This window comes from Panicum hallii, chromosome 8 (assembly GCF_002211085.1).
Source record: "Panicum hallii strain FIL2 chromosome 8, PHallii_v3.1, whole genome shotgun sequence".
Classification (NCBI taxonomy): Eukaryota; Viridiplantae; Streptophyta; class Magnoliopsida; order Poales; family Poaceae; genus Panicum; species Panicum hallii.
Genome location: NC_038049.1, coordinates 30,295,405 through 30,322,823, shown reverse-complemented (window position 1 = coordinate 30,322,823; position 27,419 = coordinate 30,295,405). Strand labels below are relative to the sequence as shown.

At 42.2% G+C, this 27,419-nt stretch overlaps 2 protein-coding genes across 3 annotated transcripts; both read right to left on the bottom strand.

Moving 5' to 3' along the window:
- Window positions 1-2,568: 2,568 nt before the first annotated feature.
- LOC112902989 (putative disease resistance RPP13-like protein 3) lies at window positions 2,569-8,119 on the bottom strand. 2 transcript variants are annotated; one of them, XM_025972194.1, is made up of 6 exons: window positions 7,986-8,119; window positions 6,696-7,509; window positions 4,455-6,441; window positions 3,392-3,586; window positions 3,050-3,093; window positions 2,569-2,977 (listed from the first exon to the last, which is right to left on the bottom strand). In XM_025972194.1, exons 2-6 carry the CDS (start codon window positions 7,502-7,504, stop codon window positions 2,839-2,841), a joined length of 3,174 nt encoding a protein of 1,057 aa, XP_025827979.1. In that variant the 5' UTR covers window positions 7,505-7,509; window positions 7,986-8,119; the 3' UTR covers window positions 2,569-2,838. The 2 variants fall into 2 exon arrangements, with proteins under 2 accessions (XP_025827979.1, XP_025827978.1); XM_025972193.1 differs by having other exon boundaries at window positions 2,569-3,093.
- A 1,201-nt stretch (window positions 8,120-9,320) lies between these two features.
- On the bottom strand, window positions 9,321-11,784 carry LOC112903223 (CBS domain-containing protein CBSCBSPB5-like). Its single transcript, XM_025972455.1, has 11 exons — window positions 11,624-11,784; window positions 11,155-11,513; window positions 10,924-11,037; window positions 10,760-10,826; window positions 10,546-10,651; window positions 10,417-10,475; window positions 10,219-10,337; window positions 9,986-10,104; window positions 9,792-9,877; window positions 9,581-9,670; window positions 9,321-9,506 (listed from the first exon to the last, which is right to left on the bottom strand). Exons 1-11 carry the CDS (start codon window positions 11,696-11,698, stop codon window positions 9,321-9,323), a joined length of 1,380 nt encoding a protein of 459 aa, XP_025828240.1. The 5' UTR covers window positions 11,699-11,784.
- Window positions 11,785-27,419: the final 15,635 nt, after the last annotated feature.

Genomic DNA, 27,419 nt, shown 5'->3' with positions numbered 1-27,419 from the left:
AAGGGATCAGGCCGAGTCATTGGTAGTTACGACAGCAGAGCACATTCGAAAAGGAACGCTGAAATCAAGCTATGGTTCCGTTTCGAGTAAGGTTTGATCAAGAAGAAAGATTAGAGAATGGGAAACTCGAATGGAAATTAAAGGGTGTTAGATATGATAGAGTAAAAAGGGAGAATAGTGATATAACGGATCGATCCGACTATGATGAGAATTTGATATCAAAATAGAAATATTTTCCAAAACATATTTTTAAGCTTAAAATAAATCTAGAAAAAGTCTAGATAAATTTTTAAACCACGAAAAATATATCCAGAAGAATCCCAAAACTTCAAAAGAAAACTCTAGAGGTAATTTGGGACACGAGAAATCCAAATAAAATATTTGGGACATAAAAAGATTTTAGAGCCTTCCAAAAAAAGGATCTAGCTCTAGGATAAATGAGTATAATTGCCAAAAAATCCGAAAATTCTCGAAAAACCCTATTGATAGATGAACACATTCTAAAAGATACTCACATCCTAAAATTAAATATTTTAGGGTGTGACATTCAATCAAATTCAGCCTATGTGATCCCCAAAGAAAGTGTGGAAGCCTAAACAAGTGGAAGTTCCAGCAGCTCCTACACCTTCTACGGAGGTGTCAATATCAACTTCCACATCATTAGAGGTGCCTACTATTTCTTCTTCACCAGCTATAGCAACACCATCAGCGCCTACACCAAATGAGGGTGAAGACATGGTGGATTATGAGTCCACACCAAGTCATGAAGGCATATACATGAATATAGTTTATTGCTTACCTTCATATTAGCTTGACCATATAAGGCTGATATTTTGTTATCGCCCTTAGACATTTTATATTCATGGCCGATGAGGGTTTCCATCGTTCTTAGACTTATACTATAATGCATGTATTTTTTTGGCACGCAAGCTTTGCCAAAAAAAATAGGGGGGCATGTGTTGACACTCACATTTGGCACGGGCAAGTTTGAGCATGAAGATATAAAGATTAGCCTTAACCGAATGGAAGATGGAATCAAAATGCAAAAAGATTTGCTTTTGTCGAAATGATCAAAATGGACACGTGGATGATCCAAATCGGTCTTCGGATGAGGAAGTTATGGCTAATGGAAGACGGAGTGCTACAATTGACGGATTGATTCGGTCAAAAGCATTGGTCAAAGCAGAGGATGAATCGGTTATTCCAGAGCTGAAACTGAGCCGACAACGAGCCGAGCTGATGAGCACCGGTTGATTCGGTCAAAAGCATCGGTCAAAGCAGAGGATGAATCGGTCATTACAGAGCCGAATCTGAGCCGAAGTTGAGCCGAGCTAAGGAGAACAAATTGATTCGGTCATTGGTTATTGGCATCACCGAATGAGGTGGTCAGTGTCCGAATTTGCAGATTTCGACGAGTTCTCGAGAGATACTCGGATTTAGGCTTTCCTTAGCCCGTGTTTTGTTGGTTTGGGACTCTTTGGTGCGCCCTTAGTTGTTGAACAAATCAATGCCGCCCCATATATAGTTGAGGGGTGTAGGCCTATCGAAAAAACCACAATCGAATCTATCGAACAAAATTACTCCTTTTTTCTCTTTGCCCTTACTTTTCCAACCATAGTTTCTGTTCGTTCTTCATCTCGACGGCGATCTACGACACCCTAACTGGTCTGCTGAGCCTAGGGCACTCCATTGACCGCCACGCCTTGACGGGATCCCTCCTGGGCACGGCGTTCTTCGGATTCAAGACCTTTGGCGACATGCCTTGCGCATCGCGCTCGACGTTGAGGGCACACAGTGCGTGTTCTGTGTAAGACATATCTTCATGTCAACACATTGCCACCAAGCTCTGTGGGGGAGATGCAGCGGCGAGTCCACATCCATGTTGAAGGACCCATCCATGGAGGCAACAGCCTCCTTCAGTCCCCACGCTCCTTGGCTGCGAGCGCAGCCTCTACCTCGAGGCCTCGAGCAAGGCCATCGCGCGGCATCTTCATCACAGCCGCCGGCCGCCGCCCCATCTCTGCAGCCGGCCCTTTTTTTCTTTCGATGCCTAGCGTTTGGCTTCGGCGGCCTCGGTGGTTTTCACGGGTTGAAACAGCAAACCAGCAGACCACCGCTTCATGCATGTGGGTCCACATTGGTCCGGCTCCAACCCGCGCTAGAGACCGGGACGACGGGTCCATCTAGGTTCGGTACGGGCCGGTTTTGCTGAAACGGTGAACAGGGCGACATCTAAGGCCCAATATGGTCGGGCTCTAGATACTAATTATCCATTGAAGTTATTTTAATTCACCTTGAAAACGATTTCTTTGTCAATCATAGTCAGTTATTATGAAGTTGTTTGGCTAGCTGGGTGATAATTAAATTTACTAGTGCCTTTGGTAATATCCTTGGAACAGGTCGTCTCGTATCTACATAGTCAACTCTGGTGTCCGACTAGAAAATTGTGTACTTGCACCAACTCGTGTAAAAGATAAGAGGAGAGAATAAATAATAGATAAAGGGGGCAGACGAAAAAAAGACAAAAACATAGTAGCTCAATAAAGCAAATAAATTTGTATATCTGTACCAAATCCTCAGAAACCTTGGACTTCCTACTATGTAGGCAAAATAAACATGATGCTCAATTATTCACTAACTGAAGAGTGATATAAACATGATGCAGGTTTGTTCAGAGGAACATATTATGCAAGGTTTTGGGAGCTCTTGCTATGAAGGGCAGACTAGAACGTGTATGCATGGTGTGCCACACTTTGGAGCTAGAGAGCAACAACTAGAGATTGTGCTGGAGGAGCATCGGTTTGCCAAAGATCAATACAAGCAAGCAGTAGCTTGAAGCTACGATCCAGAAGGTCGAACATAAACACCAATTGCATCAAGATATGCCCCAGAGCGCCCAAAGAAGCCAACAATGCTGCCGGTTTTGTCCACTCGAGTATGAAAGGGGGTTCCTGATGGTTGTCCGAAAGGTCCATAACTGTATAAATTGGTCACCAGGGTAAGTGACGTAATAACATTATTCTTGGGAAGATCAGAGAATGGACCGTACGTTCCGGAGACCTCCTTCACAAACTCCGAAGGATCAAGATTAATCTGCAAATGGGGAGAAAACAGAATAATCAAGCGTCTTTTTGTGTTCCAGAGATGAGCATTTCTATTGGTCAAAAAGTCATAGACCATGATGATCAACCACAAGGTCCTTGTTGGGACACCGGAATTTCTAGGGGTTCTTGTGGATTTTTTGTTTTCTAAACAGTGCCTGGATTGCGTTCTACTTTGAACTATGATGATTCAATCAAGAAAGATGTACGCATGCTGCACACTTGCCTTGGTTAATAGTGCAAAGTAATACTCTAGAGAAAAAGGGAAAATTCAAGGACTATGCCCTCACCGTGCGGATACTTCCACCAACACCACCCCAAAGTGGTGTGTTGTGTTCCCTCCCATTTCTGTCAAGGTAAGAAAAACCAAGTGCATCCACCACAACAGCACTACAAACTTTCACACTCTTTAGACTTTGGGGTGCCACAGTGATGTCGTGAGTTCTCCCTCCATCTCCACCCCATGGCCCCCTCCTTTGAACAACCTGAATTATATAGAAGGTGCCAAAATTAGTGGAATAAAAAACCTAAGTTTTTCACATATATTGGTGTTATTAAAAAAGACATTGTGCTCTCCCTATACATGTAACCATCGGATGGAACCATTTAACCTTCCACAATATGGAACTGGCTGAAAATTTTCATGGGAGTTGCAAATTATCTTTGTGCTTTTGGCCGGGAGGCTGCAGTTTAAACTCTAAATATGCATGATCATGACTTTAGCACAAGGACCGAATATGTATTAGGGGCCGTTTGAGAAAGCTTCTCCCAAAATGACCTGTGAAACTAAAACACTGGTTTCACCTGCCTTCTAGTTCATTTTAGCCTTAGTTACAAAACGGGTTTATACTAGGTACCTTGATTTGAGAGAAAAAAAAGGTGCAACCAAAGCCAATGTAAGCCCCCCAGACAGGTCCTCGCAGATCACATTTGCGGGACTTAGGATACAAGTAATTTGTTTTTGTTCCAGAACTTCATTAGAATTAACAATCAAGTTTTGACAGTAACATATATTTATTTCAGAACTACCCCAAATATCTTACAACTGGGTATGATTTTGGAAATTACAATCATTTTACAATGATTTTGGCATACTGAATTCTAGGCATTTAATCTGGGCAAGAATTTCGAAGTTAATATGCTTAGCAACAATAGTAACTTCTCGTCACCTTATTAGTGCAAAATAATAACGTATTAGGTATGAAAAGAAAAATACTAAGCTAAAACTCTCTAACAGATATTAACTGTACCAGTCGTAGAAAAGAGGTTATAGAAATGGATGAAAATCAAAGAGGTTATAGAAATGGATGAAAATCAAATAGTTTTGAGACGGAAGTATTAATTAAGCATTACCTCATCATCATCATCCTTCAATATTTTCTTATTGCATTGGAGTTCGTCTTCTACCATTTCATCTTCATAATACCTTATCACCTCAAGCTTAGGATGGTTGAGATTCAAACCAGCTGCCTTCCTCATGGCAGAATCAGCATCATACACCTCATAAACGGTCGAATCTGTACAGCTAATCCTAATGATGACCAGCTTAATGGAAGAGAGATTCTCCAAGCCAAGATCAAAATCACCATATGCATCCTTTCTCTCCTGCACTTTGAATGTGACCTCAAGGATTTCAAGCTTTGGCATAGCTCCCTGTGCGAAAAATAGCCCCATGCTATCATTGTGAAAGTGAAATTCAGATAGAGACTGGAACTTTGCTCCATGAGTGCTAACAATGGTCTTTTCTTCAGCAGAATAAGTTGTTAACACAGTAACACAAAGGAATTGCAGAAATGGTAAGCCTCCAAGATTTTGGATATCTTCCTGTCGTAGTATTTTCAGTGTCATGGTCATAGTTGTCAGATCTGATAGCATGGGGTTCATCCACCTTGGCAATCTAGGCATACTTCCTGAGAAATTTTTGAGATACTGAGGAACCCATGCTAAATCCACAATGATCTCAGTGGACATTCCTGTAGAATCAATGTGCAGTTCCTGGATTTGCTTCAGGTTGCATAAAGAATCAACGAAACAATGCTTGTGGCTCTCATGCCATGTGTTAATAAATGAAATGTGGAGCGTTCTCAATTCCGATAGCCTGCCTAGTTCTTTTGCAAAGTTTGCAGATCTGTTGACACAAACGGATGACAGAAATTGTAGAGACACCATGTTCCCTATCCCATCTGGCAGAATCACTGATGGTTCAATATATAGGCGCATCAGTTGTTTCAGCCCAACAACTGTTGATGGCAGATAACTTATGCTTGTTTGCTTCATGTCTAGGGTGTGCAAATAATTTAGATTCCCTATTTCTTTTGGGAGGCTGGTAATATTTGTATCCCTCAGTCCTAGATATCTTAAATGAAATAAACTCCCAACATTACTAATGTGATGGTTTTGCAGGTCACGACAACCTTCTAAGTCCAATACTCGCAAAACTTGAAAGCTTGAAAGAGAAGGCATCAAGTTAGTAGCTCCAGGGAAGACAATAAGTGATCTCACATGGGACAAACTCAAGGCCACCTCTCCTCTGGCGTTCTCTTCATCACTACTATTGAGGGAAAATCTGCGAATCGTCTTTGGAAGATGTGTATGTTGGTGATGATGTGATGTAATGGCGAAATTTTCTTTGATTGATAATGATATGATGAGATCAAGCACCATGTCATGCACACGGCAAGCTCCAACCATGCCACGACCATCAACATGCTCAGGTTGAATCATGCTTCTGTTTATGAGCTCATTGAAGTAATGGTGCCCGAGATTATTTGAAGTTTCAACATCATTGCCACGGATAAAGCCTTCAGCTATCCATCTTCGTATCAACTGATCCCTCAAAATAGTGTGATCCTCTGGATAAACACTTAGATACAGCAAACAAGGTTTTAGATGGGAAGGTAAATCATAATAACTGATAGATAATATTTGGCGCATGTTCTTCATACCAGGGAACTTTTCAGTTCCAGAACCGATAGAACTATGCACACTATTCCACTGATTTATGTTCTTTGGTTTATTGGCCAGAAGACTAGCTATAGTGATGATGGCTAATGGCACTCCATAACATTTTCTCAAAATTTTCTCTGATATTTCTTTCAGTTCTGGATGGCAACTATCTTTGTCGCCAAATATTCTTTTGTAGAACAACTTCTTCGAGTCAATATGAGAAAGAGGTTTTAGCTTATAGATTGTACCACCAGTAAAACAGCAGCATGCTGCAGCAACCCCAGCTATACGAGTTGTTGTGATCACTCTGCTACCACAGTTGCTATCAATGAGCGCATCTTTGATCAAATTCCAAGCTGATTCATCCCAGATATCATCAATTATAATGAAGTACCTGTGCTTTTATGTAAGATGTTAGCAATATGAGTAGATCCAATTTTTCTTTAGAAAGAATAGGTTGTAACATGGAATGAACATTCCAGCCTTGCAAAAGCAACTAATGAAGTAATATGCTTGCAATTTCCTTTTTTGTGAAATCTGAAGTACTTTTGCAAAATTTATTATTCCAAGTTCAAATTACAAAAAAAATCAATCTGGAATAATATGAAGAGACAGAATGCAAGTCTAAAGTGAGCATATATGAGTTACCTCTTATTCTCAAGAACTTGTCTGATTTTGTTGATGAGTTCAACAACATCCCATGTTTCAATGCTCATATAACTTTGCTCGCTAACTTGACGGAGTACGCTGCCTAGAATTCTCTTCATATCAGGTTTGAGGGACACTGGCACAAAAGCATTGCATTCGAATTGTCCCTTCAACTGTTGGTACATCACATTAGCAAGAGTTGTCTTACCCAAACCACCAACTCCGACAATGGATACCACTTTCAGTTGCTTGGATGTGCCCTCTTGCACGAGCAACTCAGCTAGTTCCTCTCTTGGGCCACTGATCGCAACGAGTTTTGCTGATTCTTCATAGATACCATGCAAACGAGGGTCGATGTTTGTTGCTAAAGAAGGTGGGATGACAACAGTGTCAACCTTGTACCTATTGCGGCGCTCAGCCACCTCCTTGACAAGGGTCTTCATATCTCCAATTTCCATTGCAATCTGATGCTGAGTCCTGGCAGCTGTCAACAATCTCAAGCTCCTACTAATGAACCCTTTGAATCCCTGTGGTGTGGCTGATGGATGGGTGTCAATGCGCACCATGAATTTATCAATACTATCCTCGATGTCATAGGACAGCTCTCTCACCTCATTTGCCCATATATTAACCTGGTTTTCAATTACAGGAGCCTCTGACACCCTCTCGAGGGCAGCTTCCATGCTCTCAAGCTCGGCTTTCAGAAACATGATCTCACCCCTTAGGCTTGTCTGCAACTTGTATTCATCAGTTAGCAGTTCAGCCAGCTTGACGAGGAGGGAACTCATCGCACCCGTCGCTATCTCCATCTTCCCTGGTGTTAACAAATAAACTTAGCTTACATTTTCACCACCGGAAGTCTCCAATACATTTTGCTCTTGCCACTTTTAGACTTGCGAAATAATTGATGTCACCAAATGCCCTTATCTAATTATTGGGTCACCCATATTTCTCTTCGTTTTGTTATACCCTACCTCCTCTTATGGATGGTGTCCAGACTCCAGAGCAACAAGATGAGGAGGAAGCACGCTATAAGTTTGAATAAGTGGTATTTTTGCCTGGCTTAAAACCGAAGCCAAACAATGGTCAAAACATCAAGCAACACTCCTCAGCGGACATAGAGGATGAAAATGGAAAGAAAAATGGGAACAAACGCAAGGTGTAACACAAAGTTTTAGTGGCAAAATCAAGAGACAATCTTTTTGATATGATGGCAAACACCCATATTAAGAGTGAAAAAAGAAAACAATCCACAGTTTCAGGTTGCCACTTTCCATGGAGTATTCGTACCTGGAGTATTAATTAGTTATTGGTGGCCTTGCTATTCCTCCTTGCCTGCCTCAAGCAGAAGATCAACAGCAGCCTGCCGGTGAGTTGTTGTCGTTGCAGTCTTGGAACTCTTGATTGGAAAAGTTTTGGTGCTTCTGCTCTTTGTTATCTTTCTCCTGTCCTTCATTTTCATTTATTGCTGCGTTTGATTTCTTGATGCTCAAGGATTGGTGGGGTTGGTATTGACCTCGAAGGATTGGTCACCATCCAAATCAAAGTTTATTTGAGGTTGCTCAAAAGGCCAGGAGAATATATGCAATGAATGATGCATGCAACTGACCTGGTCATATATTCCTAGATGTAGTCGCCATAGTGTGAGCGCAAATATGATAAGGAATGTGAATATCCTTGAATGCGAGAATGATGTTTTATGAGTACAAAATTAGAATCAAGTGCCTCGCACCTACTTGAGCGGAGTAGCTAGGATATCGGCTCCAGATTTATTTAATGGTATAAGAGAATTATTTCTTTGACCCCGAGAGATTTTTTTCGGTCCATCAATTGTTTAACGGTAAGACAATTCTTTTCGCTTTTAATAGATGGGGTTTTTTATGCTGCGTGAAAAGGTACAGAGAAGTACCAAAATTATAGCTTCATATATCGATTATCGAGATCTTGTGTACAAAAATTTGATACCAAATTACCATTTTGCGGTACCTTCTAAATTGGCATATTGAAACGAACCTACACCTTCATTTGAACCAAGATACGGATCCGGATAGGTGGATAGCTTGGCAAATTGTTATCTCACATGTGGTTAAACTATGAACTACTGTACTTTGGATTAGTGCGCTAGGTTTTGACATTATAAGGATTGTTGGAGTTGGTCTTCATCTTCCAATTGACTATGGATTTGTTTACTAGCACCAAACATGGAGAACATCGTGTCGTCTAATCGGTTGAATCAGTCAACCAGGTGATGTGTACATTATTTTTTTGGATGTATATATCCTTGCCGTCCAAGTTGATGGAGTAGTTGTTGAAATGATCTGGTGCTTTACCAGTCAAATCGGACGCAAAAAAAAAAAGATGTGGTGGCATGCATGCATCATGCCTGTTTCTAGAAATAAACAAGATTGTGACTTCTGAATTCGTGCTCTAAGTTTGGTTGAATTGGTCTTAAAGTTGCTTCAGGATAAAATGCACTTGAATTTGTCCACGTTTCGAATTTCTTTTCAATTCACGCTCAAGACTTTCGAATTTGTCCACGCGTGTTAGGCAGTCGATGCTACAGCCTAACGACGATCTCAAGACAGGAGCAAATTAAAACTTGATCACGTGGTATCATATTACTACCTATCCAGATCTTCGGAGATACGCCATCACGCCGATCCCGGTGACGAGGGCAGCCCCGGCAGCCACACCGCTGTACGCCGCCGCCCACGCGTCCCGGCTCGACATGCCCACCGCCATGGCGCCACCGGAGGCCACAGCTTTCCTACGCCCGGTGGTGCCGGAGTAGTCCAGGAACAGCCTCAGGCCCTGCAAAATTCAGGACAGACCGTCGTCAGAGACCCAACAGACGCATCGGCTGAGAAGGCGCTGCGCGTGCGTGCCTTCCATCCGGCCAGCCTCGCGTGGTCCACCGCGGCGGCGAGGTCGTCGTCCGACGCGAGCACCACCTTGTCCCCGTCCTCGTCTTCGTACTGCATCCACAGCAGCAATTGCATGTTTTTTTGGGAACTTATGGATCACTTGCTTCTATACATAGCATCGATCAACAAGACTGTATGTTGTGTTTCTTTGCCGGCCGGGACGATGATGTACCAGAATTTGTGGCAGGCGGTCAGGGTCGATGTCGGCGCCGAGCCGCCGGAGGATGCAGGTCACCAGCGGCGTCAAGCTCTGGACCTCTGAAGGAGAGAAGATTCACTTTGTCGGAAATGCTACAGTGCTCAAAGTTTGCCGAACAGAAGCTGCGTTACTGTACTGAAAACGGCAAGTTCAGTATGCTAGCGTACCACAGCTGAACCGGTGCATCCGGCCTCGCCTGTCCTGGAGCTTGAACGAGAACACAGAGGGGTACACCGCCTCGCTGCCGGCAACGGACTCGTGGTGGGCTTCAGACATCATCTGGGACCTCGTCGCCTCACTGATTAGGCCAACAAAGATGGAGAGAAAAGAAGCATGTGGAAACTGCATGACACGGTGATCGCTCGATTCAGAAAGTTCAGGACTACTTGTCCATGCAAACCTCATCTGGGACTGGGTGTCTGTCTCGTCGTCCAGGGGCCCTAGGGCCATGGCGGAGTCCCAGAACCGCTGGATCATTGATGCCGCCGCGTCGTCGCTCCCTTCGCCACTGCTCTCAACCTGTCGCACCTTGGACAATCAATTGGAGATCTCGCACAACCCGAGCATGCCATCAATTGGGGATCTGAACAGAGCTTACGATGGAGATTGCCGCATGTGTGATATCGATCACATCAAGAATGGAAATGATGGAGCCGTCTGACACGGAAAGAAAAATCTTTTGAGACTCTGGTCACAACCTACATGTTGTTTTTCTGAGATGGTGTACCTCTATCCATCACAGGCAGATGCAAGAATTTGCGCTCCTGCATTGTCCGTAGCGCGTCGAGTATAGGCATGTCAACCGTGGCGCATTCAGGATCAGGAGTCATCACCTAGAGTTATTGCATCAAGTAAATTCCTTGACCTTTTAAGCTCAATCAGTATTTTGGGCCTTCTTTTTAGGCGAAATTAGTTGGTTTATGAAATTCAATTGCACTTACCTTCTCAACCGGAGTCGAGTCCGGAGAGAGATTCTTGGCGATAACGCGCATCAAGATATCCCTTGAACTGGCAAGCATGATTAGAAACCAGAAAGTGTACGAAATTAAAAGGAAGAAAATTCAGACAAGTTCCATGGACACAAGAGAGCAATGCAGGCACTCACGTCAGGATGCCTTGAGCCTTGTTCCCCACAGCCACCACAGCTGAGCTCGCATGCGCTTCGACCATCTTCTTGGTCGCTGCGAGAACCGAATCACCAGGCGATACCATGACGACTCTGTCCCGAGATCCACAAGTTCAATTCACAAATGTGAGATGATGTCTTTAGATTGACTAATAATCTGCAGAAAATGATGAACAGTATATTGTCCATGGAAGGGGTGTTCGAACCAACGTTGAGTCTGTACTGGCGATTGCGGACAGGCACGGTCTGAACATTTGCTCCTTGAAAGCCTCGACAATGGAAAACTTGTCGTCGCCATCGGGCACGTTGGCGATGGCCGCCTTCCCCTTCTCGGTCACCCTCTCCATCCTGGCGATGGCGTCGTAGAGGCACTTGGCGATGTCGAGCATGGCGACCACCTCGCCGTTGTCCACCACCGGCAGGTGCCTGAACTTGCCCTGGACCATCTTCTGCAGCGCCTCGACGGCGAGCGTGTCGGAGAGGACGAAGATCGGGTGCCGCGTCATCACCTTCCACACCGGCGTGTCGTCGATCTTGAGCTCCCGTGCGATCACCCTCGTTGCAATGTCCTACACGCATGGGTAGCCGTATTGGCACGTTTGATCCGATCACTCCATGGTTGGTTACAAAGCAAATTAGCTAGGAAGTTAATAAAGAGCACGAAGAACAGGGGGGAGACCTTGTCGGTGAGGATGCCGCAGAGCAGCGCGTTGGAGTCGGTAAGGAGCGCGGCGTCGGCCCTGCGCGCGGCCATCCGCCGGCACACCTCCAGCACGGTGGTGCTCTCCGGCACCGTCAGCGCCCGGGACAGTCGCAGCCGCTTCACCGTGCGCTCGCCGCCCATGGTCCTGCATGCGTCCATCCATTCATGGCAGAGATCTCAATCGATCAGGTTGTTCCATCGCACAAGAGAAAGAAAAATGTGTCGTCGTGGAAGAACGATGAGTACATGGACCGGGAGAGCCCGGGCCTGGGGCTGTCGGTGGCGGTGGCGGCGGCCGCGCGCCGCGCCATGGCGCCACTCCCCATGGACAGCGTCCGCCGGGGCGGTGACAGGCCGCCGACCATTGCTGCGGACGGGCGGCCACCAGGTTTGGGGAACGGGACGTGATAGAGGTGCCTAATTGAGGATGCCGGGAGGTGGGCCTGGCTCCCGCGCTTTTTTCTCTAGGTGAATCGCCGTTTAAACTTGCACGGGGCATTCAGGGCGCTCCTGAGTTGCCCAATTATAACCTGCGGTGGGGAGTGATCCCTAGTCAACTCACCAAGATCTGATTTCAGAAATTTAGCTACAATAATTTCAAGTCTGTTTGATACAAATTTAAAGGTTCTAAAATTTCCGGCGGTCCTTCTTTTCCCCAATAATATGCTGAAACAGTGTCTCAATACATATTCCTTTCCCTAATAATAATTTATTTGTCCTAATATTTCATCCCAATTCTCCTCAAATAAATGGAGAGAAGAATCTCACCCAATACGGTAGTTGTATTGAGGTAAGATTATTGGAGAAATGTAAAACTATCTTTCACAATAATCTATGAAAGTGGTATTGGGGCATTCCAATAACATTGTACTTGAAAATATTTATTGGGAGACTGCTGAAGATACTCGTGTATATTCTTATCAAATTTGAGATCAGCCTTAGTCTTAACACTGTGGAACACATTACCGGAAGATAGGAAGGATAGTTATCGAAATTTCATTGATTGTACAAAAGTTTGAGTATGGAAATTTTGGATACGCCACACAACTATATTTCTAGCAATTTATTTTGATAATATTGGATACGCTACACAACTATATTTCTAACGCATGTTAGCTTTTCCCTTTTTGTGTCAACAGGACACTCAAGTGTCTTAGATAGGGGAGGATAGCACTCGATTTCTGGGCCATCTGATGAAGGTCCAACGGCCATCCTGCTTCTTCTACCTTGAGCAGCAACATACAGTCACACAAACGCTGATCTTCTTCACGGAATCCCAAGCCCCACCGCCGCCCCACGTGCCACCATGGCTGGGAAGGTTCTCGCCGGAGCTCGATGTTGGCGGATGCCGCAAGTGTCAAACTCCGGCGAGACCCTATATCCCGTGGCAACCTCTCCCTTACTCCTTCCGCCGCTACTTGCCCCATCGTCGTTCACCACTGCCCCGCCCCGATACGGATCACCAGTTGTCCACCATTGCCCGGCCGGCGGTGCCACCGTCATGTGCCAACTAGCCACCACAACCATCACAGCCACCGGACAAACCTGCCATCCATGACCTCCCTCTGTAGCCGTTGCTCTTGGACAAACCTCACCCGCCCCCCCCCCCCCCCCCCCAAATACTAACCAGGTCGCCGGAGACGTGCCTGTGGTCGAAGAAGATGAATGGAGGCTCCAATCACATGGCGTACCGGCAGCAGCAAAAATCGGGTGCTGGACATACTGTAAAACACCCGAGCACATATTACTCTTCCCTTTTAGATTACCCATTTTACTTTGTTCCTTTTAGCAGAAGGTCCATTTTACTGCCCTCGAAAGTTCATTTTAACTGTCAAACCGAACAAACTTAGGCTCGATTTACCCCTCGAACTATTTCGGTTAGTCTAATTTACCCCCTATGAGATTTATCTTTATTCTCCATGTGTATATTTAATTTTAAGTTCAAATTTTAGAAAATTATATTAAGAATTTTGCATAGTTATTTCATAGGTTAGGAATATTTAAGAAAAAATATATCCTAGAGATACAAAATTGTATGAAAAGTACTTGTGAAAATTTCTAAAATATTTTTCTAACAATGGGTACCATGTTACAAATAAGTTCGCAAAATTTGAAGTTAGAACTCAACTTGTATGCGAAGAAAAAAAAAGAGAAATCTCATTAGTGGTAGATTGGAGCAACCAAAATAGTTCAAGAGAGTATTCTAAATTTTGTTCGAGGGTTAAGCGAACAAAGTAAATTATTTGGTGAAGGTAGTAGAATGGAATTTCTTCTTTACATGTAATAATTTGTTAAAATTTATGAAGCTTACTTCCCTCTTGCAATTACTAATTGGAGGATTTCTTCTGAGCCTCCACATTAATGTCAGGAGACATGTTGAGACAAAAAAGATATTAAAAATTCCTAAAACTAAAAGCATCCAGCCATTTATTCGGTAGACTTGAATCATTATGGATAATTATAGTCATTATATCTATTCTGTTTTTTTAAAAGGTCATACAAATCTGTAATTATATGTCTAAATCTAGTACTACCTCCATCCCAAATTATAATAACTCTTAGACTTGATCAAAGTCCAACATTTTCATCTATAACTAATAGTATATCAAAAAATAATTACTCATAAATAGAAAAAGTTACATGTTATAATAGTTTATTTTATCTATAACCTCTGCACCGATGTTACCGGCGCTTGGTTCGGCACTGCCCTTGCTTTATAATAGCATAATATATACACTGCATTTGGTGTCAACTAATATCATGATTCGGCTATTAATGAGTGCATATATTATTGTTACTTGGTATTTTCCAAGATCTCTTATAAGGTAAATGGTAAACACCACCTCCTCCCAAATTACAATTCATTTTGACTTTTCTATATACATATATTTTATTATACATCTAGCTATATATTATATCCAGATACATAGTAAAAACTATGTATCTAAAAAACCCAAAATAAATTATAGTCGGAGACGGAGGGAGTACATATGGTCGTTTTGTTACCGTACATGCTGATGATGCTAACGTGTTTTCATTTCTCTTATTTTTTTCACCTATATTCAGCTGTACCTAGAGTTCAGTTAACGAAAGCAAGAATTAAGACTGAATTAACGGGGAACAATTGTTGCTATTTTGCAGCTGAATATTTTTTAACAAGAAATTTCTTTTGCCGGTAAATCAAGCTATGGACTCTGCAAAATTTTCCCAAGTTGGGAAGTCAAGATACCTTTTCAACAAGAGAATCTAAATCCAGTTATCATTCGATACTAACTCTCCATCTCAGTTTACTTTTTTTAATATATAACCAGTAGGGGAGCTCTCCCCTCCTGTTTCATCAAAAAAAACTTGGATAACTTATTTTCTAAAAAAAGTTTGTAAACTCTTAAAACTGTAATAACGCTGTTCGTTAGCTGCCCGACCTGACAAACACGACTCGGCCCACCCGAACAGTGCCCACTGCCCAGTCCAAAACCTGACTTGACCAACCGGGTGAATTCGAGAACTTTTTTAAAAAAAGTTAAAAAAATAAATTTGGAAAGGGGTGCCGATTTGGAGAATTTCGAAAAATGGGTACCTCCCGCTCCCGCCCGACTAACGGGTGAGAGGCGTGGGGCCGATCACCTCCCGCCCATCCAACGGGCGGGAGGTGCCAAATATTTTTCTAGACCCCTCCCGAGGGCCTCTTCGCGAATAATTTCTTATTCGTGAAGAGGCCCCTGATGCGCCGCGGGGGCATCCAGCCCGCCCAACGGGCGGGAGGTCCCCCGAGGGGCATCCCGCCCGCCCAACGGATGGGAGGTTCTCTACCACTATATAAGCCCCCACCTGCCCCCAAATTCCCATTTTATTCAGCAAAAATTAGGAAAAAAAGAAAGGGAGAGAGGAAGAGAGGAGAGGAAGCGGCGAAGCCCTGTTCACACGTCGGTTTGGAGGTATATTCTCGTTCTAGTCGTATAATTACTTGAAAATAACTATAAACTAGGAAATATTTCTTAGGCTAGTTATATTTTGAATAGTTTTTAGTATTTTCAATTATTTTTAGAAATATTTCTTAGGGTAGTTATATTTTGAATAGTTTTTAGTATTTTCAATAGTTTTTAGAAATATTTCTTAGGTTAGTTATATTTTGAATAGATTTTAGTATTTTGAATATTTTTTGAAATATTTGTTAGGGTAGTTATATTTTGAATAGTTTTTAGTATTTTGAATAGTTTTTAGAAATATTTCTTAGCGTAGTTATATTTTGAATAGTTTTTAGTATTTTTAATAGTTTTTAGAAATATGTCTTCCGAGAAGGATACTTTTAGTATATATTACGGAGAAGGGTAATTTTAGTATGCAACTAGATTTAATGTATCGTACTTAATTTTTCATGCAGACATGGCGCAGACACCGGAGCTCCTTGACACGAACACCGACGAACGGCACAGGTCGTACCTGGCGGCGGTGGAGGGGCAGCAGCTTCACGAGTTCTGCCCTCGTGTAGCAAAGGAGTTGTTGCACCTAGACGACCGCTGGCTTGACAGGTGATAATTTGTATTTTTATACGGAATGAATGTATTGCTTGTACGATAATTGTAACCATAATGCAAAATATATAGGTTACGTGAGGCTGGTTTGCTGCCACTCGCACGTATGCTTCAGGCCGGCGACGGACGAGATGGTGGCGCCAAGAAGCGGATGCAGCTCGACCGCTCTCTACTTGCGGCATTGGCGGACAGGTGGCGTCTGGAGACACACACATTCCACTTGCCGTGCGGGGAGATGGTCCCCACGTTGCAGGACGTGTCATACCTGCTCGGGCTTCCTATTGCAAGTGAAGCTATTGGCCCGGTTGCCGTGCCACATACCTGGACGGCGGAGCTTCAGGAGTGGTTTGCTCAAGTGAACCCGCCATATTTTTTGGACGTACCTGACGTGCCCGGCCCCGCCAAGGGTTGGGTAATACAATATAGGGTACGTATAATTATTTTTAATTAATTTAACTGAATCATATATGACTACCTCTAAGCATTGAACAAATATATTTCAGGCTCAGGATCTTCACCCTCTGGCTGGGCAGTACGAGGTGTCGCGCTGCCCTGGAGGCATATCTGTTGTGGTTGTTCGGCTGGGCTCTTTTCTGCAACTCTAGCGGCAACTATGTGGACAAGGTTCTCATCCAGTACGCGCGCGCGATTGCGGATGCGGAGTTGGGCGAGGTACCTGGGTGGAGCTGGGGATTGGCAGTGCTTGCTGCCACGTACCGAGGCCTTTGCCAGGCTTGTTTCAAGACGGAGAGGACCGCCATCATCACAGGCTGTCCACTTCTGCTGCAGCTATGGTCGTACGAGCGATTCGCCATAGCACGCCCCCTAATCAGCGAGGAGCCTTATCCGCCCGAGATGTATGGGCTGTGGCACGAGAATAGCCCCACGATGGGTTCGCTTCGGACTGATCAACGGGTAAGCTCTTTAATTTACTGTTGGACATTTCTGTATATGCAAAGTACCGACGCAGTTGTGTAATTTTGTAGATGAGCTGGGCACATCGGCAGGTCCAAAAAGCATACCCGCAGTTCATGTACGAATTTGATCGGTTGTGGCCACAGGATGTCATCTGGACCCCATACACCGCTGCAGCTGTCCACACATGTGCGCCGCACGGGTTGTCCTCCCTGTGCACGCGGGACGAGGCATACTGGCTCACAAAGGCGAACCTAGTGTTCGATATTGTCATGGAGCCGTACTGTGTCGAGCGAGTGATAAGTCAGTTCGGGTGACGACAGCACTTCCCTCTCCTACCCCGAGCGTTCCAGGCCGTGCCGCGCAGTGTACACGAGTAAGTTTGTGATAACTCGTTTTCTATTAATTATATAACCGTTATCATGAAACAATGTTGTCCTCCAAATATTTGCAACAGATATTCGAGCAGGGGATATCATGCCAACGAAGTCAACTGGTTGTCAAGCTGCAGGAGTACGTAGGAGGGTGGCTAGACGCACCTGACGATGTGTGGGACGAGCCGCAGCCACACACAGAGGCGTCTTATGGCGCATACCTCCGCTGGTACCTCACTCGCACACGTCCGTACGTCACTCTTTCACGTATTGATGATGCGGAGCATCACCATCCGCCTACCATCTCGGACACGTATCCCTTGTACCGTGATCAGGCGCAGCGTGGCACGGTACGTCTTTCGCAACTTCAATTATTAAATCTTTTTTTAAAAAAATCAATAACAATATTACTCTACTTCCCATTACTCATGCAGATCGATCTGATCAACTACGCGGAGGTCAAAGCTGCATCTCAGATCACGTTGTTTGAACGTGGAGTACGTGTACCGGACGCACGGTACGAAGAGAGCTTTCGTCGGATTCATGACAACTTGACGTGAGCGTTACCTGCACTGACGTGTTGCAGCATAGACGACGTGGGGGCCTCCAGTTCATCTCATGCGTCCGCCCACATGTACATAGCTGGCCTGTCAACCTCTGCAGCACCGCACGCAGCGTCCAGTGGTACTGCCGCCAGTTCGAGCTGTAAGTCCTTTATAATTGCCATTTCGATCAACTTTGATTTACACGACTAATGGCGTTTGTTTTTATAGTCATGCACTGGACGGCAATGGGGCCTCCTCCTGCAAAAATGAAGCCTCAGACATTTGGCGCCTATGCTCCAGGAACGTCTCTCCCGTCGGGTTCGATGCCAGCTGCTCCGTATTCTCAGGGCTATACTCAGCATGCGTGGTCGATAGGAGCTCCTGCACACGGTGGTCTGTTCGGTGTGCGGGACTGGGACGGCTGGGACGGCGGCTCTGTCAGTTTGTTGGAGTTGGAAGGCGGCGGCGCCGGGCCAGACATCATTGGCCCCTCCCAGACGTATGACGCTCCACCTCCACAGTCCTAGGATGACCCGTTCACGCCGGCGCCTCCTCCGCCTCATCCTCATCGTGCTCCAGATGCACTCACGTACTCGGAGGGACACATACGCCGACGGCCTAGGACTAGGGGGGAGGACCAAAAGAGCGCGAGGACCGGAACAGGCGGAGTAGACACTCCTGATTCGGTGGACTCTGTATATTTAAACTGTTTTTTATATGATACTATTTTATTTTTAATGGCTTGATGTATCGTACTATCGTAATATTTGGATTCTATGTTGCAAAACGTTATCGCTTAACCATCTTCATACGAGTTTTAGATACCATAATCTTCTTCGTAAAATTGAACTAAAATTTTATATGTATACAAAAGAATATGGTGAATAAATCTTGTATTTGAAAAAGTATGAATTTTAAATAGTTTGTAAAATATAAATTCGAACAAAAAATAAGAATGTGGCCACCTCCTGCCCGTTGGGCGGGCGGAATGCCTTAGGAGCCTCTTCGCGAATAGAAACTTTTCTTATTCGCGAAGAGACCCTCGGGAGGGGCCTGAGAAAAGTTTTGGAACCTCCCGCCCGTTGGATGGGCGGGAGGTCTCTGGCCCCACGCCTTCCGCCCGTTGATCGGGCGGGAGGTACCCATTTTTCGAAAATTTCCAAAACGGCACTCTTTTTTAAATTTAATTTTTTATCTTTTTCAAAAAAATTGGTGAATTCAACATCCTACTACACCATGGAGCCGGGTGCGGGCTCCAACATTTGATCTGAAACACGGCCAACTCAAAAAAAGCCCACCATATACATGCACCAGGCCAGCATGGGCCGTAGATATTTGGCCCGGTATCATGCTCAGGTCGGGCTCACAAATTTTTGGTAGGTTTTTTAACTTGGTCTCGCCTGCTGTTTTTTCCTGGGCGCGTGAACCATCCCCTGAAGCGCGTGGTAGTCTCCGGATATTTTTTGGGCCGGCCCATTATTGGTTGACTGCTGTGCATATTCCCAGACAAAAGTGCTGACGTCACACACATGTGTATAAATTCGAAACTAAAAAAAATTATAACTATTAAACCGAGCATCCAGATTAAATTTGGATTACACTATTATCTTTCTTATGATAAGATCTTTAAAATAAGACCCGACTTGCCTATGTTTGCATAATTTTTTTAAATGTATGTTTTAATACTAAATACTTATTTCAGAAACTGGAAACAAATATTTTAAGAACACGAACAAATAATTATTTTTTACGAATAAAAAATTAAACATGACGAACAAATAATAATGTACCACGAACAAAATATTACATATCGCGAGCATTTAATTGTATAGGATAAATAATAAAAAATAAATATCGCGAACAAATGGGTCAACCTTATGGAATAATTTAATCTACAAAGCGAACAAATAATTTGAGTTGCGAATGAATTAGTTACATGTAGATAAATAATTTTATATGAAGAACAAATGCAGCTACATCGTGAAAAAATATTGAATTGAGCATATATACACGTGCTAAACAAGTTAGTATATAAAAAATAAATTATTCTGCACACCAAATTATAAGTCTACAGTATAAATAGATTAGAATACATTGAGTATGGCTCGCTCTTAAAATTTGAACAAATAATTTTATACTACTATAATAAAAGATAAGTATAGATCTGTTAATATTTAATTATATAAGAAATAAATATGGTTGATATCAATTATAAAAAATAAATTATAAATTTAAATAAATATTATGTACATCAGGTTCATAATCAGAAAATAAAGGAAGAGAGAATAAATAAATAAGCATATACAAAAGATGAGGAAAAAGAAATGAAAATAAAAATGAATGGAAGGAACTGGGAAAGAGAAAAAAGAACAAGAGAAGAAAATAAAAAATATGGAACAAGCAGAGAGAAAAAAACAAAGCGATAGGCAGCGCATAGCAAAGTATGCAAGCTGCGCTCGTCGTAAAACATAATCATATGACAGAACTTGTCAGGATGTATTTGCCAGCGGCACGTCGAAGTTAGTGTTGTTGGCCGCGTAGCATGCAACCTCAATTGACTCAGCTAACCAAGCAAGCACGTGACATGAGAAAATATAGCAGGTGCTCTTGCGTCTACGTTGGAAATAATAAACTAAAGTATCCAACTAATCCGAACAACAAAGCGGACCGTAACAATAGCTATTGGGCTGAATATATTAACGAAACAGCCCAACAGTGGGAGGCCTCCTTTAGATGATGGATGTGAAATTTATAGCCTTCCTGATTTTACCAGGTCTAAGGTGTTGTACAGTATAAATAATATTTCATGATAAATCTAGATAATGACTATACAGCATTCGAGTGACTTTTAACTTTTGTCTTACTCGGTTCCAGGGCAAATTAAAACACGCCACATATCAGCTTTTCAGATGAAAAAAGATTGAGTGAACAAGACAACAAAATCGACCAATTTGTAAACCAACACGCAACAGAAAAATTTGAGTGAAAGGGCAAATGTAATCAACCAGAAAATAACGATACACACCCAACCGAAACAAAAGGAAATTGAAATAACCGAAAATTTAGAAAACAACGAAACAATCGTACGGAAACAACATAAGTACTGATTGTGTGGTGTACTGGTGTTCAAATGTAAGGTAGTTAGTATGTCACTCGAGGACCGTTCATGATCGTAGAGGAGGCGAGAAGCCACTCATATCAGCAGCGGCACAGCAGGTGCCTGGCCGAGCCATCGAGCCTGCATGCGCCCATCCCGGCGACAATTCCACGCAGGGCGCCGCTACACGTCACTTCAGTCTTCAGGCGATAAACAAAACAGGCATCGACTGAGGGAGCCCGCGCGGGCATTTGGGCCGACTCGTCGTTCCCGTCTGTTTCAGCCCAGCACGTTCGGCTGTTTATGCCCGTATGCTTAAATCCAGTAGCCGTATATTTCCACAGCACGTTCGACTGTTTACGCAAATACTGGGCTGCTGCTTGTTTTCTTTTCTCTTTAGGACCAGGTCCAGTGTTTCTAGCACTTCGTGCTTCCCATCGTCACTTGTGTCGCAATCGGTATAGTCCGGACCAATAAACAAGCAAGCGGGATAGCAGAACATGTACACATTTTTATTACAATGGTGAAAGACTTTTTTTTTTCTAAACACACACGGACACTGGCACTTCGCAATTCTATCTCATTGAGCATTTCCGATAGACTAGGCTAGCATATCTTGAGATAAATAAAATCATTATTGGCGCATTGTTGTCGACGAGTGAGTTGCCTATCACTAAAAATTATAGCACCGTTAATTTTTAGAATAAATCTAGAAAAATAAAAGCACCAGTACCAAACCAAGGACTCAAACTTTAATGAGCAAGTTCCACCATAAGAATCTATGAGCATGTTAATTGTATCACTCTTTTTAAGGAACTAGTAGAGACGCACATGCCACAGGCACGTGTATTAAAAACCTATTAAATAGAAATTTAATATTTTAAGAGAAACTTCGTAAACAAGAATATAGTAATTGAAAATTTAGTATCACATAGATTAAAATTATTCGATAATAAAAAAACTTAACCCATACTATAATTATTTATATTCAACAATTTAGCACATATTTTTAAAAGATCTAGTAAAAAACTTTATATTCATATATTAAAATACTTAATACAATGAACAGTAACAAAGAAACTTTGTAGCATTGAATTGAAATAAATAAAAACATTCATGATCCATGTATATCTCCCATATATACCAACATATACATTAGCAAATTTTATTAATGATTACATAATAATTATTCAAGCATTAATTATAGTGTTAATTAAGTTCCCGTAGTTGTTGATGTATTCATAGACATCGATCATCCCCACTGTAAGAGTAATCAGCAATCAAAGAACAAATATTTCAAATATGGCCAGAACAAGCAAATCCAATGGAATGCAACATTAATTTTGTATCCCTACCATTACAGGGGTTCTTCTCTTTATAGCAAGGAGAAGAATCCAATTTATTGCATACATGCTATTGTAACCCTCTCTCAAAAAGAAACATTTAAAGGAAAGCTAAATGCCCGTACGTTGGTACAGGAAAAACAAATTTGTTACATAATGCTATTGCAATTTAGATTTATTTTACATGGTTACATGAATTTAATTAACTTGTTACAATCTATCTCATAAAATATATTTATCATCTATTCTCGCGCTATAATTTCTATTCACGATCTTGCCCCCAATCTGATCATCAACATTTACATCTTTTATTGGCTTGGAATGTTGCCTTATCATTGAGCTAATCAAGCATTAAAACATAAAAAAAGGAGAGTTAACAATATCAATCCATACGGCAAATTTGCACATGAAAGGCTAACTATCAACAAAACTGTTTCAATATAAGAGGTCATTCTTGTTATCATGAAAATAAAATCATGATCATAAAGCAAGAGTAGGCTATCAATTCCCTTAATTGAATTCTATTATGCACGCATAATGGAATGTGGACCATGGAAGCAGGCATTTTGCCTTCCCTGACCAGCCCAATTAGATCCAGCAAGATTGCTAGTAAAAATAACTCCGGTGTAAATCCAAATGTCCATATGGAAAAAGTAATACTAATATCTCTTGGACGGGATAAAAGGCCAATCATATCTTACATATTTATGATTTAACTGCATCAAACTATAATAAACAAGAAACCTTAATATAAACAAGACAAATGCACCAACCAAAAAATAATGCTAGAACCAAGCTTCCAAGCAAAGATAAAATGTCTAGAATCTGCTTGAAAATCTGTAAAATCATCTTATACTCACAAAGACTTAGGATATCAACGGAAAAGCACCTTTTGAAAAGAATGAGTCAGTTTGCCGTAAACACTAAGTAATCCATTGAGGGCCCAAGGAGGAAAAGAAAGGATCCTCCTGCTTCATGAGGGCGTGGATCACCATCACCGCATCTGCCTTCTTTGCCAACGATGCGGCCTCATCCACCTGGGATGGGGTGGGCAGGTGGCGGCCATCGGCTCGCCCAGGATTGGGATGTGGGTGGATGTAAAATCTCAACATGAAATCTACTACGAGAAGGAAGAGGAAGGAGACTGCACCTGACTGGTAGAGTGGTAGCAGGGAGGGGGTAATTCATTGCGGCGGTCCCTCCGTGCAGTGCTAGGCATCTCCTCCACTCGGGATGGAGCCACCACCATGTCTCCTCCGTTCGGAATGGGGCTGCCGTCGTTGCGTCTGCTTAGCGGAGAGGGCGGGGCGAACGGGGCAGGGAGGGGCAAGGAGAACGGGGAACGCCGGCGATGATGACTAGGGAAACGCGAACGATGTGGGACGCCGGTGACCTAAGACATGATTTCAACGCCATCAGCACCTCCTGCCTAACCAACAACATAAAACTGCTATCACAACAAACGTTACAACATGGGCAGGAGGCAGACCTTAGTGTTGGATGCGACGTCCTATTGCTCTTGTGAAAGCAGATGCTTGGCGCAACTTTAGCGCCCTTTAGATCGGTGGAGAGGTGCTGTCTTGGAATAAGAAATCAGATGATAGCATCTTTTTGGCGCGGCAACAACAGCAATGGGGTGAATGATTAACCCTAGGGGTGTATGGATTTATAAGTGCGGTGAGACATCATGCTTTTGGAAAAGGCTTCCTACGGCAATCAGGCCATCTGCAATTAGCCCCTTGATTGATTGATAGGGATATCTTGATTTAGTATGGAAAAAATTTATACTAGCGCCTCTATTTATACTACTCTATTTCTATTTGTCCATATGAGTGATTCATAAGTAAGGAAATAAATATTAATAAGTTGAATTTGTGCATAAGGAAAGAAATATATGGGGTCAATTTTCTCCCTTAATTGTGTGCGTCTTGATGTTGCAATTAGCACCTTGATTGATTGACAGGGATATCTATGTTTATTTAGTATGGAAAGAATTTATACTGCTTAATTTATGCCTCTCTATTTATCCTACTCTATTTCCTATTTGTGCATAAGAAAAGAAATATGTGGGATCAATTTTCTCCCTTAATTGTGCGTGTGAGGGTGCTCCATGCGGTGGGTACACTGGCTGGGTATGTAGAAGAATTTGGTGAAAATTTTTTTAGCTTTTAGGTGAAATCATTTTCCTTCTATCAAAAAATGGATCTCTACTCCCTTTCGTCAAACCTCTAGAGCTGGCAAATGGGATCTCCGTGAGGAGTACAGTAGGTCTAATCTTGATGACAAAGGGTTTCAATTGTTTAATTTTTATTTTAAAGAATAACCGATAAATTGGGGTATTTATCGGTGACCTGCTCAAATAATTTAATCTACAAAAGTGCACAAGTAATTTAACATTATGAACAAAAGTCTACAGAGTGAACAAAATACCTTCATATGCAAACAAAAGTATTCTACATGGAGAACAAACACATTACGAACAAATTATTCTTATAAGTGAACATTTTAATCTAAAAAGTGAATAAATAATCTAACACATTGAACAAATTTATCTACAAATTGAATAAAATAGCTCCACACGCGAACAAATTATTCTATATGAAGAATAAATACGTTCACATCACGAACAAATTATGTTCACATGAAGAATAAGTTAGTATTCAAACTGGATAAATATGTTCACATTAAAAATAAGCTAGTATTCAAATTGAATAAATCATTTACATCACCTGCTAGTCAGTGTACACTTGGAATAAATCAATATACATCAACACGAATCAATGCCGACAAATAATCCAAGTGTAGAAACTAATTTGATTATATAATAAATAAAGAGAGATGATATTGAATTATGGAAAATATAGATTAAAATTTCTACATGAGATTCGGAAACAAAAATCAAAAGATAAAGAAAGAGAAAAGAAAAATAAATAGAAAAGGAGAAGAAAAGAAAAGAAGAAACTAAAGATGAAAAAAAAAGAGCTTCGGCCAGGTCAGAAGCAAATACTATACGTGTAATTAGTTAAGAGGAGTAAAAAGATACTTTGGCCAGGTCGCTTGCTTGAAGCCTCAGCCCCAGACAAGAAAAACTAGGCAGGGTGACGCGTTTCGCCGCGTCCATCCCCAGGGACGCGCCCATGCACATGCGACGAATTACAATAGGTGTTCCATGCATTTTAAGGAAAGATATGGAATACGCTGATACCTCATGCTAAATTAACTCCAGGTTAACTTGTTACGCCAACTAGTCCAAATAAAAAGATTACGGCATCTCATGAGGTAATAAATAGCTATGGCACACAACTATACATGATCTGCCACGCCAGCACGACGACACCTTCATAAATTATACTCACAGAGTATCAAATATCAGATAAAGAAAAAAGAAAGTATTTACACACCACATCTGATATTAGCAGCGCCAATTTTTATGGAAACCACTTATTTGCAGAAACTAATCAAACTAAATTGAACCCCTGAAACACACTATATGCAAGTTAAGGATTTTAGAAACCCGGCCATAATAGGGAATAGGCATACTAATCAAATTAGTCAAATCCCACGTCACATTGGTGGACATTTCAAAACTTCCTTGGTGGTCCTGTGGACTCAACTTTTCTCGTCCCACTATTGTCAAGGATATATTATTCTGTATCGATTGAAAATGGAATTAGCTTCCCAAAATGAAGCAGTAAACTGAATGTAAGAAACACCATCTCAATTCTTTAGAAGAACATCTCCGAGCAATGACTTGAGCACATAGTTCAGCTATGCATGGAAATAAAGACCCGTTTCTAATAAGCAGGATACAGACATAATATACACGGTGATCATTGAGAATTGAATGCCAAATCAAGGCAGAATGGAATAGCAAAAGAAAGAGTAGAACATTCAAGGGGTGTTTGGCTTCCCTATGGTTTACTTTAAGCTCCGTCACATCGGATGTTTGATGCTAATTAGAAGTATTAAACATAAACTAATGACAAAACAAATTTCAGAACTCTAGGCTTATTCACGAGATAAATATACTAATCCTAATTAGTTCGTGATTAGTCCATATGATGCTACAGTAATTATATGCTAATCATGGATTAATTAGACTTAATAGATTTGTTTCGTGAATAAGCTTAGGCTTATGTAATTAGTTTTATAATTAGCTTATATTTAGTCTTCTAACTGGCATCGAAATATTCGATGTGACATAGTTTAAAATAAGCCTCAGGGAACCAAACATCCCCTCAGTCTAAATGAATCCTAACATACGGTTAGCTAAATTTATTGCTTCAATGCACCCCTTACTAATGGAATTTTGGCAGGAGATCAATCCAAATCTGTTGTAGCGTTGCTTGCATATTTATGTTATGCATTCATATTAATTTTTGCACATGACATACAGATGCCAAATGATGAAAAAACAGCAGACATCTTTTTTCTAAATAATTAGTTTCTTAGAACAACAAATAAATGTGGAGGGTTGTGTTAGATCTGGCGACATCTTTCATAGAAAGACAAATAAATGATGAAAAAACAGCATACATCTTTTTTCTAATAAACACTGCCTTTGCCGGTTCCAAGCCCGCGATGAGAAAATATGGAGGGTTGTGTTAGATCTGGCGAACCAGCGTAAAAAAATCAGCCACTCAAATGGAAATGAAACCCATAAGAAATTCGTTGGGGCGTAACCCTCTTAGCGACGCGCTACATCGGAACCCGGGTGTGGTGTTAAATGGGCAAGGGCCGGGTCGTCATCCCCTCAGGGGCACGTCGTATCATGATCCGGGTACGATGATAAGTGAGCAAGGGTTAGGTCGTCGCAGCCTCTGTGGCGCGCTACATCTGCGCCCGGATGTAGTGAAAAATGAGTAAGGGTCTTCGCATTTCTCTCGACGGGTGCGAAGGGTAAGGAAGCTAGCCGAGCCAACTAGGATTCGTCTAGGTAGTTGGAACGTAGGGTCTCTAGCAGGTA